Raw genomic sequence first — 15,938 nt, 5'->3', positions numbered from 1 at the left:
TGATCTAGTCGAGTAAGGTAGTGAAATGTTTCCAGTTTGCCTTTTCAAACAGACTTCACACAATGATAGGAAACCCTCTCACTAAAAAATATATGGTCTGGGTTATAGCCTTGCTTCCACCTTCCACTGTAGAAAGAAGGAGGGAGTTTGTTGTTGTGAAAGATAGCTGATGTGGCTCTGCCCATTCTATAACATCATCTCCATTCTCATCATCCTGGGAGTATTGCTGTGGGTGTTGAAATCATCGATGAAGAAAGACACTTTCTGCAAGTTTAAACTGTAGATGGTAAGAATGAAAAGCTGGCCTTTGGTGGTTTTTACACGGAAAATATGTCTGAATTACTCAACTCTGCAGCAATAATGTCTACATCATTTTCATCTATAATGGATATGTTGTTATAATCCTGAGATATGGTTTGGTGAAGATAGCACTTCCATACTGGCCAGAATGGTGCTCAGCTGTCAATTTCATTCCCGCGATTTTAGGACGTGTTTGGATTATGTCTCTGTGAGTTTCCTGCATGTACAAGACATCACAATTATGCTTTTGGCAGAATTCACATAAATGTTCATCTTTACAACTTGACAGGCCCTCAATGTTCACAGAAATGATTGTCATTTTTGGCACTGATAAGAACCTTTCCCATCTAGTGTGGATAATTTGAGATACGATTTAAATGATGCTCCTGGATCAGACATGACTATTAGCAAATTTTCGCAGACGAGCGTCCGAAAGAAAGGGAAATGTGTGATGCCTTAAATGGTGCCTATAACCCTGAGGTGATTTGATTTGAAATAAGACACTATCTAACAGGCATTCATTATCATATCTCATTCCTGTCTTATTTCTTACCAATTTTTTTTTTTTTTTTTTTTTTAACATGGCATCAATGATCACCTTTCGACTCATGTAAATAATTTAGCTGCAGTGACTTGAAAAATTTTAGTTGTTTTTATAGCAACAAAATCTTGGCATTAGCTATATTCAATTCATTATGAGTGGTAGAGAAATTATGTTCCAGTCTTTTAAGTTTTTACACCTAATGATTTGTTTATTGAACTCCGTTCCTTTATCAGGGACTCTCTTTTGTAGGGTGATATTCGTTCCTTTAAATGTTTTGTGAGATACTGTGGCAATTTACATTTACAACTAAATTCCAATGCTGTGGCAGACAGACACAGTGCCCATTTTTTGTTTCGATCTATCTCTAGGAGATTCTACCTGTTCGTCTTGAACAACAAATGAGCCCAATTTAACCATCAATTCACCAGAAAATGTGAATCACACTTGTCAAGCCAAAACCAAACCCCATGGTGTAACAACCGCGAAGGGCCATGGCCTACCAAGCGACCGCTGCTCAGCCCGAAGGCCTGCAGATTACGAGGTGTCATGTGGTCAGCACGACGGATCCTCTCGGCTGTTATTCTTGGCTTTCTAGACCAGGACCGCCATCTCATCGTCAGATAGCTTCTCAGTTGTAATCACATAGGCTGAGTGGACCTCGAACCAGCCCTGACCTGGCCCGGAATCGAACCTGGGGCCTCCGGGTAAGAGGCAGGCACGCTACCCCTAGGTCGGCACCACACACGTCAAGCAGCTTAAAGAAATGTTCACCTTAAGAAGTTTTGTAATGAGAATTACAACTCGGTAAGAGGCAGGCACGCTACCCCTAGGTCGGCACCACACACGTCAAGCAGCTTAAAGAAATGTTCACCTTAAGAAGTTTTGTAATGAGATTTACAACTCAGAATGAAGCAAGCTGGCATTTTCTCTTCCTGGTATGTTTGTATCACATTTGATTTGTAAGTTTCACACACATCACCAAATCATGTGGTCTTCATTTTAGAACTTCATGCACTATAACACATGACTCCTAGATTCTTGCCTGCACAGAACAGTACTACTGAACATGAGCACATTACAACTATAGAGATCAACCTTCAAAGAGCAACAGTGTTGCTTCCAGCATGCAAGTCACTGCAGTCCCTACACTGGCCAATAACAAACAACATAAGGGCTCACACTTTTGTTTCAACTCATTATGCTTTTTCAGGTGTACTTACCGATGAGAGCACAACCAGCCTGTTCGCAACCTTTAGCAATACCTGCAACAACTTTGGCTGCAGTCTCCACATCCAATGAACCACAGGCATAATAATCCAAGAAGAACAGTGGTTCAGCTCCATGTGCTAGAATATCATTTACGCACATAGCTACCAGATCAATACCAACAGTGGAGTGCTGGCCACAAGCCAAGGCAACCTGGTAAAGAAAAAGGGTAAGATACAACAATTCTGGATTAAGAAGAAAAAACTTTACAATATTATCATGGTGTAAATTATTGTTGAGTATCAAAGGATACTGGCTACAATACAGATTTAACTCATTTTCTATCAATCCAACTACAAATATCTCCACTAAATTGAGTACATTTACAACTACATTCCAATGCTCACTGCAACAGAGAAACACACCAATGACAGGATCAACAATGGACTTCACTTGGGAAACATTACAAATGACGTATTTTTGAAATTTTAGGAATTATTTTTATTACAGTTCAAGCTGTGACACTGAAGGTTTTTCTAAAATCCCCCCAAACCAAGGATTTTGAAATACAAGCAAATGTACCACTGGAATACTAGTGGGTTTGACAATTTGATGATGTTATCATACAATATTTCAGTTATAAGAATTTTTCAATGAAGAATATGTTCATGTAAATTCACAATAAACTGAAATAAACTTTTCTTATTTGCAAAATATGTGAGAAGGTTATAGGAAAAATGAAAATATGATTCTAGCATTGCATACCATATATGAGAATGTGATAGTTCCATCTATCTCTAGGAATTTCTTCCCATCCACCTTACACTACAAATGCTTCATCCGGTTTTCTGGAACATTTTCATTACTTTGACACAAGTGTAATAAACTGATTTAACTTCAAAACAATATTCTTTAACCCATGGGTAAATAATACAAGTATCGAGCTTGAATTATTATTATTATTTACGATATTATTATTATTATTATTATTATTATTGTCCGACTCGTTGGCTGAATGGTCAGCGTCCTGGCCTTTGGTTCAGAGGGTCCCGGGTTCGATTCCCGGCCGGGCCGGGGATTTTAATCGCTTCTGATTAATTCTTCTGGCTCGGGGACTGGGTGTATATGTCCGTCCTAACACTCTCCTCATCATCTTCAGACAACATACTACACTACCAACCACCACAGAAACACGCAATAGTGCTTATATCCCTCCATAGAGGGTTGGCGTCAGGAAGGGCATCCGGCCGTAAAACAGGGCCAAATCCACATGTGCGACACAGTTCGCACCCGCTACCCCACAGGTGTGGGAAAAGCGGCAGGAAAAGAAGAAGATTATTATTATTATTATTATTATTATTATTATTATTATTATTATTATTATTATTATTATTATTATTATTATTATTATTATGACTTGTGAGGTATGGCTACGAAATGCTCACATCCACTTTCAGTATTAGTATCATTATTATTTACGATCGCATTGTTTGTGAGGTTATGTCATGAAACATGTGCTATATACACAAGTTTAGTTAATGTAAGAACCTGTAATTAATAGTACATAATTTATTATTACCTGTACATATGGTGTGTAATCCACTACAGTATTGTACAACACATTGTAATATCCAGAATAACACTAGGTAAGACAAGTACTACGGAGAACCTTCCTTCCAACTGTAACTATGCATTAAGCACTCTAGAATTTACTAGAAGATATGCTGTGATATATCCTTCTAGAAGTCTGGCGAGGTGACATATATAAGGAAGCGGTCTTAATGGTGGAGTGGAGTTATTGTTTAGTTGGAGTTGTTTTCATGAGCAAGTGTTGCGTTTAGGCCGACATGCTAATGTAAGCAGTCAGTAGTCAACTGTTTCAACTGTCTCCATGTGCTTCATGATAAGCAGTTGTTAAAGATGGTGGTTTGTTGATGATGGTGTTTTATTTGTGATGGCAGTTGATTAGGTTATGTGTGACTAATGTGTAAATAATTAAGTTTAAATAAAAATCAGTGTACGCAAGTTGACAGCATTTTGTGTGCATCTTTGTGACTACATCAACTTGAATTTCCTCTATATAAACCTATCACACAAACAGGGAATTTCATACAAACCAGTGCTTGAGAGAGGGCCCTGAGCTGAGCATATCTGCTGGGATATTTTCTGTGTGGATGTAATGTCAGTCTTGATATTACAACACTTCAAATGCTTGCCAATCCTGTCCATAATCATTGGGATGTATGTTAGGAATATCTTTCTCTCTCATATCTCCTCCTGTTCTTCCTCAGATTGTGAGGAGGCTCAACAGCCCTCTTTGTTTTATTTTTACAATATCCACTAGCCTCCAAAGCCAGATCTGTACCAGAGTGGAATGTTCTGCTTTAAGTCTGGTCTTCCCTATTGCTGAATATGGTGCCCCAGTCTGTTTGAACAGCCCTCATGTTAAGATAGTTGACCCCTGACAAAACGTTCCCACGAGACCAATCACTTGGCCTAATCAGACCACTCCCACCTACTTGCGCCCAGTCTTCAACAATATGATGCCATCTCATATGCACAAAGTTACTCTCACTAAAGAATACAAGATGATCACAGTATGTCATGGTATAAGTCCAAAAAGCCCATATCATGTCTATGGATTTCATGATTTGATTCAGTGCCTGTAATTTAGATATATGTACAATGCACACTCGTAAGCATATAAAATCACTTCACCCTAAAGTTCTCGGTGTTCTCAGGCAGCTAGGACTACTCCAGCCACCAGTGGGTCTCTAAACTGTTAGGAGTGAATATTCTCACAGGGACTATGTGTATGTAAGGCCAGCAACCTGCTTACATATCATACACAGAAGAGCAACAGATGAGCTCCAAAATGCTAACAGTATATATGATATAGTCTATTAACAATTTGACACACTTATTTTCCCATATGAACTGGTTCATAACTTGGTGCATGAAGAATGAATTATCAACTGCTGATCTCATACAATGCCCAGAAGTTAATAAACACTTCCCATTCTCGTAAGCTTCCATATCTCCCTCTCATATCATGCAGTTCTACTTGCAATTCTTGGACTGAAATCACCCATTTAGTTTACCCAGTTGTTCTCCTATGAGCACAGGCATGTATCACACTCACTTAGCTCATGCCACCTTTGTTCAGATGAGCTAGTTCATCATTATGACACATTGAGAACCATACACAACTCATCGCAGACAGCTGAGTTGCAGCTTCCTGAGCTGATCTAGCTGACGTGCATAGTAAAATGAAATGGCGTATGGCTTTTAGTGCCAGGAGTGTTCGAGGACAAGTTCGGCTTGCCAGGTGGTCTTTTGATTTGACATCCGTAGGCGACCTGCGCGTCTTGATGAGGATGACATGATGATGAAGAGGACACATACACCCAGCCCCCATGCCAGCAAAATTAACCAATGATGGTTAAAATTCCTGACCCTGCCGGGAATCGAACCCGGGTCCCCTGTGACCAAAGGCCAGCACACTAACCATTTAGCCATGGTGCATAGTATCAACATACAACAAGTTCGTCTGGTAGATGTCAATGCCTATCCAATTCAGTAATGCCACGATAATTAGGGCCGCAGATTTCTAAAAGGACAATATGGAACATGTCTGACACCCACCCACTATATCCGCACTCATGCGACCAAACATATCCGACAACAAAATCCCTGATGGACACCATAAAATGGGAAATTGCAGTAAACATTCAGGAGAACACGTTAGCTAAAAAACAAATCTAATCAGTCTCACCTTAGGAGAGGTAAAAGTGTTAATTGTGACTACTGGGCATGATACCCCCATCACCACCAAGAAGTATGTTTACATTTATATCAAAATATCACAAACCAATTAGCATTTTCTAATATAAACAATCAGTCACCACTGACCTGCATTTAATGCTGTTGTCCATGTGGTAGATACCCCATTTGATGTTTATCTAGTCCTTTCTTAAATTATATTAAAGAGGTTAGAAATTTACCAAACGTCTCCCTTGGTAAATTCTATTTATCCCAATTTTTGTTCTTCGTAATATGATCTTCCTTAGTTTTAAAAATTCCACCCAAGCTTATTCGTCTGCTAATGCCAATGCAAGTCATCTCTCCGCTAATACTTCGGAATATTCCGCTTAGTCAAGCTGTTCGTCTTCTTACTCCTAAGTCTTCCCAGCCAAAAGTTTGCAACATTGTTGTAACACTACTCTTTTGTCAGAAATCACCCAGAACAAATCGTGCTGCTATCCTTTGGATTTTTTCCACTTCTCGTATCAAGTAATCCCGGTAAGGGTCCTAGACTCTAGAAGCATACTCTTCATTGGGGTTTTTACCAATGACTTATACAACCTCTTCCTTACATTCTTACTACAACCCCTAAATGCCCTCATAACCATATCGTCCTTTTGAAAGGCAAAGTATCATAAGCGACAAGATAAGAATTTTACAGGAGATGATAAAAACGATTAGCAAGTCGAATACTTACAGTTTAGGTGGTTTCGGTTTTTATTCTATTCTAGAAATGAATTCACTTTATTGTCATATTAGGTTACATATTTATTCAAACATAGTGAAAAGGAACTTATTTGGAAGTTACGCATGTCACGTAGGATTATTTACTGGTAGTTGTGGAATGCATCGTCTAACAGATGAGGAGGACTGATAAAAGTGTTCCTTTCTAAATATTGTACTCTAATCAGTGTAATTTCCACTTTGATTCTCCTATTGTAGTGTAGTAAGTCAATTTTCCAATTGTTTTTTAATCTACATTTCTTAATACAATCATTTAAGGAAATGTCTTTTAATTCTCGTGCCTTACATTCCTTCAAACCAGTCCCTTCAAAATATCGTAAACACTACAAAAACTATCATAAGAGGACCTACACAAAGAAAGAACTTAACCGTCCCAAGTATGAACAAAGTCCAAGACAAAGTAAATGTAATATGGTTAAGGAATGAAATTAGGTCACTATACAAGAAGAAATCCCAATTGAACTTACAACTATATAAAACTCATTTAACGGTAACTCAGACATTAGCCCCATTAGAATGGAACACTTTCCAACTTCACGTAAACTACAAAATGATGGTTTTACTTGACAAGAAACAGGCTACTTTAGACAAGAAATTATCACATTAAAAAGAATCTCAAACGCAGTCCATTGTACAAAATACAGATAAACAAAGAACAAGTCTTTCAAATGTTCACACACCTACAATTGTTAATTTAACCAACGTGCAGTTTTCCGGAACAGAAACGGAATTCCTGAATAAAGGTCCAAAGTATAACTGGCCTAGTGAAAAAAAGGACTTAGATATTATTACCACAGTGGCTGAGGTAGAAGCCAACATTTCTAAACTCCCCTTTGAAGTTCAAAATGACATTAGATTTGACATAAAAAAGAAATTACCTACACTAGCTAAAGAACTTAATGCTAAATCCGACTCTAATCAAAAAACTTTAATACGTAATTTAAGAACTAAAATAGAAGATAATGACATCATAGTCACAAAAGCTGATAAGGGAGGGTCTATAGTACTAATGGATAAGGACAATTACATAAATAAAACTGAAGAATTTTTTAAGGATAAGATTTATACAATAGTTAGCAAAGATCCTATCGTAAGAATACAACGCAATTTAAAATCTATAATTAAGAACTCCACATTCCTTCTCAATGAACAAGAACAACAGAGACTGATCAACATGAACCCTAGCATTCCAATAGCCAGAGCCCTACCTAAAATTCATAAAAACAACATTCCTGTACGTCCGATTATTAATTGCCGTAATAACCCTACCTATAAAGTTTCCAAATATATCCACGGTTTTCTAAAACAACATTATAAGTTTAATAATAAACTTCCTTTAAAGAATTCAATCAAATTTTGCGATATTTTAAGCAAATTTGACTTACAACCTAACCATATAATGTGTTCCTATGATGTCATAAACATGTACCCAAATATACCTACTAAAGAAACAGTCAAAATTATCTATGACAATATTTCAAAACACAGCAGCCTGAGTAAGCTGGAAATTGATGAATTTATGAAGATCCTGAATTTTGTATTGAATAACAACTTTTTCTCCTTTAATGGTAAGATTTATCAACAGACTGGCTTATCCATGGGTGACCCTTTGTCCGGCATCTTGGCCGACATCTACATGGACTCAATAGAGTACACGAAAATCAAAGAACATATAAAAGGTATATGTTAATGGCTAGGATTTGTGGATGACACTTTTGTGGTTATTGACAAAAATGTTACTAACAGCGACGAAGTTTTAGAGAATTTAAATAAAATTGACCCTAATGTAAAATTCACTAAGGAAGGCGGAGTTAAATAGTCCTTAAATTTTTTAGATATAACGATCACGCGCGCCAATAATACTTTTGATTTTCAAATCTACAGAAAATCCACACAATCTCCTATAACCATAAATAATTCCTCTTTACATCCTAAATCTCAAAAACAGGTGTCATTCTATAATTTAATACACAGAGCCTTGAAAATCCCACTCTCCCCTTACAACTTAAAAATAGAATTAAACTATATAAGGAACTTGGCTAAACTTAATGGGTTCAAAGTTGAAATGATTAACCAGTTAATCAATAAAGTTAAATATAAACTATCCATGAATCTCATTCCAGATAAACCTAAAAAAACTAGTTACGCTACGTTCACATACAATAACCCAGCCATCCACCAGATCGCCAACACACTGAAGAAATATGACACTAATATTGCTTTCAGAACAGTAAATACAAATCAAAGTATATTTTTTAATCATAATAAAGTCAATTATAAAAACAGCCGTTTTTCGAGATCTGGTATTTACAAATTAACTCGTGCACAGTGTGGATTTAGTTATGTTGGACAGACTGGGCGCAGCTTCTATACGAGATATATAGAGCATTACAATGCCTTAAAACACAACAAATATTCAGCGATGAGCTCACACATGAGTGAAACAGGACACCAGTTTACATCAATTGATAAGGATCTCACTATTCTAAACTGTATAGGCAAAGGAAAACTTATGAATGAATTAGAAAATCTTTACATCTTTTTAGACCAAGCCTATAACAAAGACCATAATCTTAATGATGCCACGGAGGCAAGAAATCCTTTATATGAGCTAACTCCAAAGTTATTAGGCATTGTGAATTCAAAACATAATACAATCCCGCAAACTTTTAGAACTTCTTGTTCTAAAGCTTCCACCACCTCGTCAAATGTTAGGCCCGCCCATCTTGCTCCTAACAACCTTCCAATAACAACACATGCGCGCAAGGATCCACCCACCCTTACCCCCCCCTCCATGTCCTTCACTGCCTCAGCCACACCGTTATAATACTAGAAGTAGAAAGCTCAGTCAAGCTAGCGTTGCTGGAACAGCCTGACGTACTTAATACGCACCGTACGAGTAAGTACCGCCTTAGGCATTTTTGACGTACGGGAAATCTCTTGTACAGTATTATTTAACCAACTTTCTTTAACATTTTGTTTCAGAAAGAACTCGATCATTTCTTCCAACAAATGTTTCAACGGGGTTATAACACCAACTTGACCGTCTTTTGGATCCAATTGACTACCAACATAATTACTGACACCCACTAGCTTTGACATACGTTATCATTAGCAACGCCTCCAATAAAAGTTCCATTTTCTTTTCTACTTTCAGATATATCAACCGTATACACATTTTAACATGTTTATTACGTTCACATTTCTATTTTAAATAACTGACAGTGATTTTACCATCTTGGATTCATACTATGGGAATTGAAGAAACATCCCCCTTTGATTGTGTTTACACTCAAGGCCGTCACAGTCTTAATGATAAAAGGATCCATTTTAGTTTTAAACTCTCAAATATTCATGTTTAACCACGTTTTAATCTTCAAAAACTGATTTTTTTTTTTGTTTAACACCCTTTGGTGCATTATCGTTGTTTTAGATGTTATTGTATAATGTTTTACGAAATCATTATTCATAATTCATAAGATTAGAAAGACTCCATACGTATTATTTTTAAGATTGATATGGCTGATGATGCCCGTAAAGGAGGGTGAAACATGTACCATTGACTGTTATGTATTATGTATAAAATTTTAACCATATGAAATAGTGGTTTATATTGTATTGTATTGTATTGAACAGGTGGACTTAAAAAAATATTGTAATAATATTCGAGACATACGTCATCTTCAATACGGAACCAAAATGAGAATAGTTACTTGTACTTGTAAATGCAGTAGCCATACGTCTTGGTGGGTGTGCTATTTACCAACTGATGAGCCCAACTTAGCACACTGGGGCAAAACGCTGGCAACTAGGAATGAGTCACCTGGAAAATGTATAAGGTCCAATTATGGACCATTTATATTGGTATTATAAATGTACTCATGCGGGATAAATATATCAGGTTCCCTATGGGAATCAACAACCATATCATCTGATGGCCAGGCAGGCATCAATTTTTGGTAATGAGACAATAGTCTCTCATAGTGCATTGGCACTGCCGGTGGCTTCGAATAGCCTATGTGGTGGCCTCCACAATATGCACTAGCCATGCGTCTTGGTGGGTGTGCTATTTACCAACTGATGAGTCCAACTTGGCACACTGGGGCAAAACGCTGGCAACTAGGAATGAGTTAGCTGAAAATTTATAATGTCCAAAAACGGACTGTTTATATCAGTCAAGCCTGTCACAAGAAGCAGCCCCTTCTCTTCCCTTCCCGCCTATCTTCTGCGTTCCACTAGTATACTAGCTATCAATTAACATGCAATAGGTTTGCCAGTGCCAAATTGATTTGAGGCAGTTATAAAACGTGTACTACAGCAATGACCGACAACAGTCGTGAACAATGAAACAATGAATGAAACTCACGTTCTCTCCACAATTAAAACTTGTTACTTATGATACTCTGCATGCAAATTACAATTACAAACTACAAGATTCTAATTCAGGCGCTTAAGATGTAATAACTAGTGCTTACTGTACCGAAGGTACACCTTTTCCATGCATTTGAACGACGCGCATTCTAGAAGGCCATTTGTGTTGTCAATCTGAACTATATATTGGAAGAAGTTTGGACCTTTAATCTTTAGATATCTCTACTTATGTGGCCCGTCTGGCGGGAGGACGGACAATTCATTTTTAAGGGAATGTTCTGTTTTCAAGTTTTGTACACCTGAAGCGTTCGTAAATTGTTTTCTTATGTGCTGAAGTTGTCAGCACTTCTTCTACTTCCTTGTTCCTTAAGTTATTAACCAATCAGAAATTTCTGTAAATATTTTTTGTACACAATTAAAATTGGGGGTGTACAAGCATTCAGCCTGGAGACTTCTGGAACTTTCCACTCTCCTATAAAAGCTAGGACCTTTTGGGCTATGTTGTCTTCTTCATTGCTCCAGTCTAGAGAGCATACGGTTAGTGGAGGCAGGGAAAACAATTGCCAATCGTCAGAAGGTCCACAGCTCAAGGTAATGGCAGACATTTTTTAAGTATGTGATAGCTCCAGAAAGCTGACTTGAGGGGATGGTTTCAAAAATCATTTTAAATGTAAATTTCTAAGGTTCAATATCAAATTTTAAATGTAAACTTTCAGAAGGACTCTATTCAAATCCCTGCTGGGAAATATGTAACTCAGGGAATAGAGTGTGTTCACCCTCTATTAATTCCCATTCAACTTGGTATGGGGGTTACTATGATTTTCTAAAACTCTAAATTTTTCAAACATTTTGGAACTTAATATTTCTGACATCTAGTCACTCTCTGTAGTACAGGCTTAGCCTCTGTAACTTCGGGCCATAAGCCCATATAGGATTTTAAGTGTTTTTCTAAGGGTTTCGCCTCCTAAGATTTTGTTCATGGCCGATTTTCTTAAACCTTTTTCTTTCTGTACATGCAGGCCATATGGCACTTGCACTCCTTTGTCCACTGTTGTTGTTGTTGTTCATTCATGTCATTTATCTAAGTTTAAAGTCGAGGAAAAAAAGGAAAGAAATAAAATTTCAAATTTTAGTGTTTTTAAATTATGCTTTGATCTTTTCTCTGTCCAACCATTCACCCCCGCACCTTCTTACACCTCTGCAAACTACCAAAACACGGTAACACTTACAATAACCTGGTGTTATGAATATTACCGATGGCGGTTACAATATTTTCTATTTTTACTTTGTTTTTACCCTCTAGATTCATTTGATGCTAAGGATTTATTGCCAGTATGTGCAGTGGAGTCCAATTGACGTACAAACAATGTAACTTCATTTTTGACAAACATGTCGCTTACGATACTTTGCCCTTCCCAGGACAATATGATGAGATCTGTAACCTTTATTTCAATCCTGTTTATATGATTACACCAATGAAAATCTTTACACTGATATCCCTGAGTTACTGTTACCCCACCAACACAGTAATTAAAACTATGAGGATGTATCCTCTCTTGGTGAAACTCGCGAACTGACTTTTCACCCCATTTATCATCATACAATTGTCTGCTGTCCATCTCAAAACTCTGTGAACATCTCTTGGACTCACTTACAAACCTGTAACTTATTCATTACTCCATACAGTACATCATCATCTGTGCCTCTAGTCATTTACTCTTATCATTTATATGTAAGAAACCACAGAAGTACAATGATACTTCCTTGCAGGATCCCCTCTTAATCATTATTGCCATCACTAGTTATTTTACTACCCAAGTTTCTTTTAAGACTTCATTTCCTAATCTAATGTTTCCTGCATCACCCGCCTTCGTTCGACTCCACTCCATTACTTTCGTTTTGGACTAATTTATTTTCATCCTGTACTCTTTACCCAAGACTATGTCCATACCATTCAGTAATTTCTCCAGATCTTCTGCAGTCTCAGATAAAATAATAATATCATCAGCAAATCTGAGGGTTTTGATTTCCTCTCCTCAGATCGTGATTCCCTCCCCACATTTGTCTTTGATTTCCTTTACTGGCTGTTCTATATAAACATTTAAAAGAAGGGGGGGGACAAGCTGCAACCTTGCCTCATTCCTTTCTGGATTGCTGCTTCTTTTTCAAAGCCCACGATTCTTATCACTGCAGACTGATTTTTATACAGATTGTAGATAATTCTTTGTTCTCTGTATCTTATCCCAATCACCTTCAGAATCTCAAATGGCTTGGTCCAATCAACAATATCAAATGCCTTTTCTAGATCTATGAACGCCATGTACGTGGGCTTATTCTTCTTTATTCAATCCTCGAAGTTCAGACGTAAAGTCAGGATTACTTCATGTCTTCCTACATTTCCTCTGAATCCAAACTGATCTTCTCCCAGCTCAGTTTCAACTTGTTTTTCCATTCTTCTGTAAATTATACATGTTAAAATTTTGCAGGCATGAGATACTAAACTAATGGTGCGGTAGTTTTCAGACTTGTCACCACCGGCTTTCCTCCGAAAATTGGATGGCACTTCTCCTGTCTCATACATCTTACACATCAAATGGAATAAACTCGCCATGCTGGTTTCTCCCAAGGCAGTCTGTAATTCAAAGGGAATGTTATCAATTCCAGGTGCCTTGTTCCTATTTAGGTCTCTTAAAGCTCTGTAGAATTCTGACCTCAAAATTGGGTCTCCCATTTAATCAGCATCAACAGCCTCTTCTTGTTCCAGAGCCGCCTTGTTTTCTTTCTCTAGAAGTATTTCCCCATCTGCGCTCTTAATATTCATACACCTCGATTTCCTTTCTCCAAAGGTTTCCTTGATTTTCCTGTATGCAGCATCTACCTTTCCTACGACCATACAACCTTCAACATCCTTGCACTTCTCCTTCAGCCATTCTTCCTTAGCTGTCCTGCACTTTCTATCCACTTCATTCTTTAATTGCCTGTATTCTTTTCTGCCCTCTTCATTTTTTGTATTCTTTTACTTTCGTCATTCAGCAATAAGTTCCAGAATATCCTGAGTTATCCACTGATTCTTAGTTGATCTTTCCTTTCATCCTAGCATTTCTTCAGCAGCCCTAGAGACCTCATTCTTCACGACTGTCCATTCTTCCTCTATTGTGTTTTCTTCAGCCTTTTTACTTAGTCCTTGTGCAACATGTTCCTTACACTCTTTTCTTTCAATTTGTCAAGATCCCATCTCCTTGCATTCCTTCCTTTCTTCAATTTCTTCAAATTCAGATGGCATTTCATGACTAACAAGTTGTGGTCCGAGTCCACGCCTGCTCCCGGGAAAGTTTTGCAATCCAACACCTGGTTTCTGAATCTCTACCTAATCATAATGAAGTCTACTTGATACCTTCCAGTGTCTCCAGGTCTCATCCAGATATACAGCCATTATTTGTGGTGTTTGAACCCAAGTATTAGCAAGAACTAAATTATGATCAGTGCAGAATTCAACCAGCCAACTTCCTCTTCCATTCCTTTGTTCCAATCTGAATTCTTCTACTGTATTACCTTCTCTTCCTTGGCCCGCTACTGCATTCCAATCTCCTATCACAATGAAATTCTCATCACCTTTTACATATTGTATTAAATTTTCTACCTCGATAGCTGCAGTTGCTTAAGTGCGGCCAATATCCAGTATTCGGGGGATAGTAGGTTCGAACCCCACTGTCGACAGCCCTGAAAATGGTTTTCCGTGGTTTCCCATTTTCACACCAGGCAAATGGTGGGGTTGTACCTTAATTAAGGCCACGGCCGCATCCTTATCACTCCTAGCCCTTCCTTGTCCCATCATCGCCATAAGACCTCTCTGTGTCGGTGCGACGTAAAGAACTAGCAAAAAAAAAAAGAAAACAAAAAAAAAAAACATACATTATTTTGATTTCTTCATCATCTGCTGAACTAGTGGGCATATAGACTTGCGCTATTGTGGTGGACATTGGTTTGGTGTCTATCCTGACAACAATAATCCTTTCACTATGCTGGTCGTAGTAGCTTACCCGCTGCCCTATTTTCTTATTCATTATTAGACCAACTCCTGCATTTCCCCTGTTTGATTTTGTGTTGATAATCCTGTGATCGCCAGATCAAAAATCCTGCTCTTCCTGCCAACGTGTTTCACTTATATGAACTGCATCTAACTTTAATCTATCCATCTCCCTTTTCAGATTCTTTAACCTACCACATTGACTCAAACTTCTAACATTCCACGCTCCAACTCACAGAATGTCAGTATCCATCTTCCTGATGATTGCCCCCTCTCGTGTAGTCCCCACCCGGAGATCCGAATGGGGGACTATTTTACCTCCGGAATATTTTACCCGGGAGGAAGCAATCACCATTACATCATTCATAGAGAGAGAGCTGCATGTCCTTGGGAGTTAGTTACGGCTGTAGTTTCCCGTTGCTTTCAGCCATGTAGCAGTATCAACACAGCTAAGCCATGCTGAGTATTATTACAAAGCCCTATCAGTCAAAGCCACGTTGAGTATTATTACAGGGCCCTACCAGTCAATCATCTAGACTGCCGCCCTTGCAACTTCCGAAAGGCTGCTACGCCACTTTCGATGAACAATTTGTTAGTCTGGTCTCTCGACAGATACCCATTCGATGTGGTTGCACCTGCGACTTGGCTATCTGCTTCATTGGGACACGCAAGCCTCCCCACCGCAGCAAGGTCACATAGTTCGCAGGGGAATATGTGACAATTTCACTAAGATGAAATAATTTTTTCCTTCAAATTTCCTTTGTAAATTGACAAAGACGATTTAATCTTGTGACACACAGTGTACCGCAAGCCGACACACACAGACCCACACAATAAATTAGTAATTTACAAAATGAATAATTGATGAAAATTTCGATAACCTCAAACTTTCTTCTGCAGAATTAACTTTGAAACTGTCGATCACCATGCTCATACTGAACA

The 15,938-nt window shown here is 38.0% G+C and overlaps 1 protein-coding gene across 2 annotated transcripts in view; it reads right to left on the bottom strand.

Moving 5' to 3' along the window:
- Gart (trifunctional purine biosynthetic protein adenosine-3 Gart) overlaps window positions 1-15,938 on the bottom strand; it is a 529,244-nt gene that overhangs the window by 129,464 nt on the left and 383,842 nt on the right. For both annotated transcript variants that reach the window (XM_067141687.2, XM_067141686.2), the window contains exon 11: window positions 2,065-2,263. In XM_067141687.2, the coding sequence (XP_066997788.2) occupies window positions 2,065-2,263 (199 nt within the window). The remainder of the gene's footprint in view (window positions 1-2,064; window positions 2,264-15,938) is intronic.

This window comes from Anabrus simplex, chromosome 2, assembly GCF_040414725.1.
Source record: "Anabrus simplex isolate iqAnaSimp1 chromosome 2, ASM4041472v1, whole genome shotgun sequence".
Lineage (NCBI taxonomy): Eukaryota > Metazoa > Arthropoda > Insecta > Orthoptera > Tettigoniidae > Anabrus > Anabrus simplex.
Note: the sequence above shows the minus strand (reverse complement) of the source record. Positions and strands in the feature narration are given on the sequence as shown.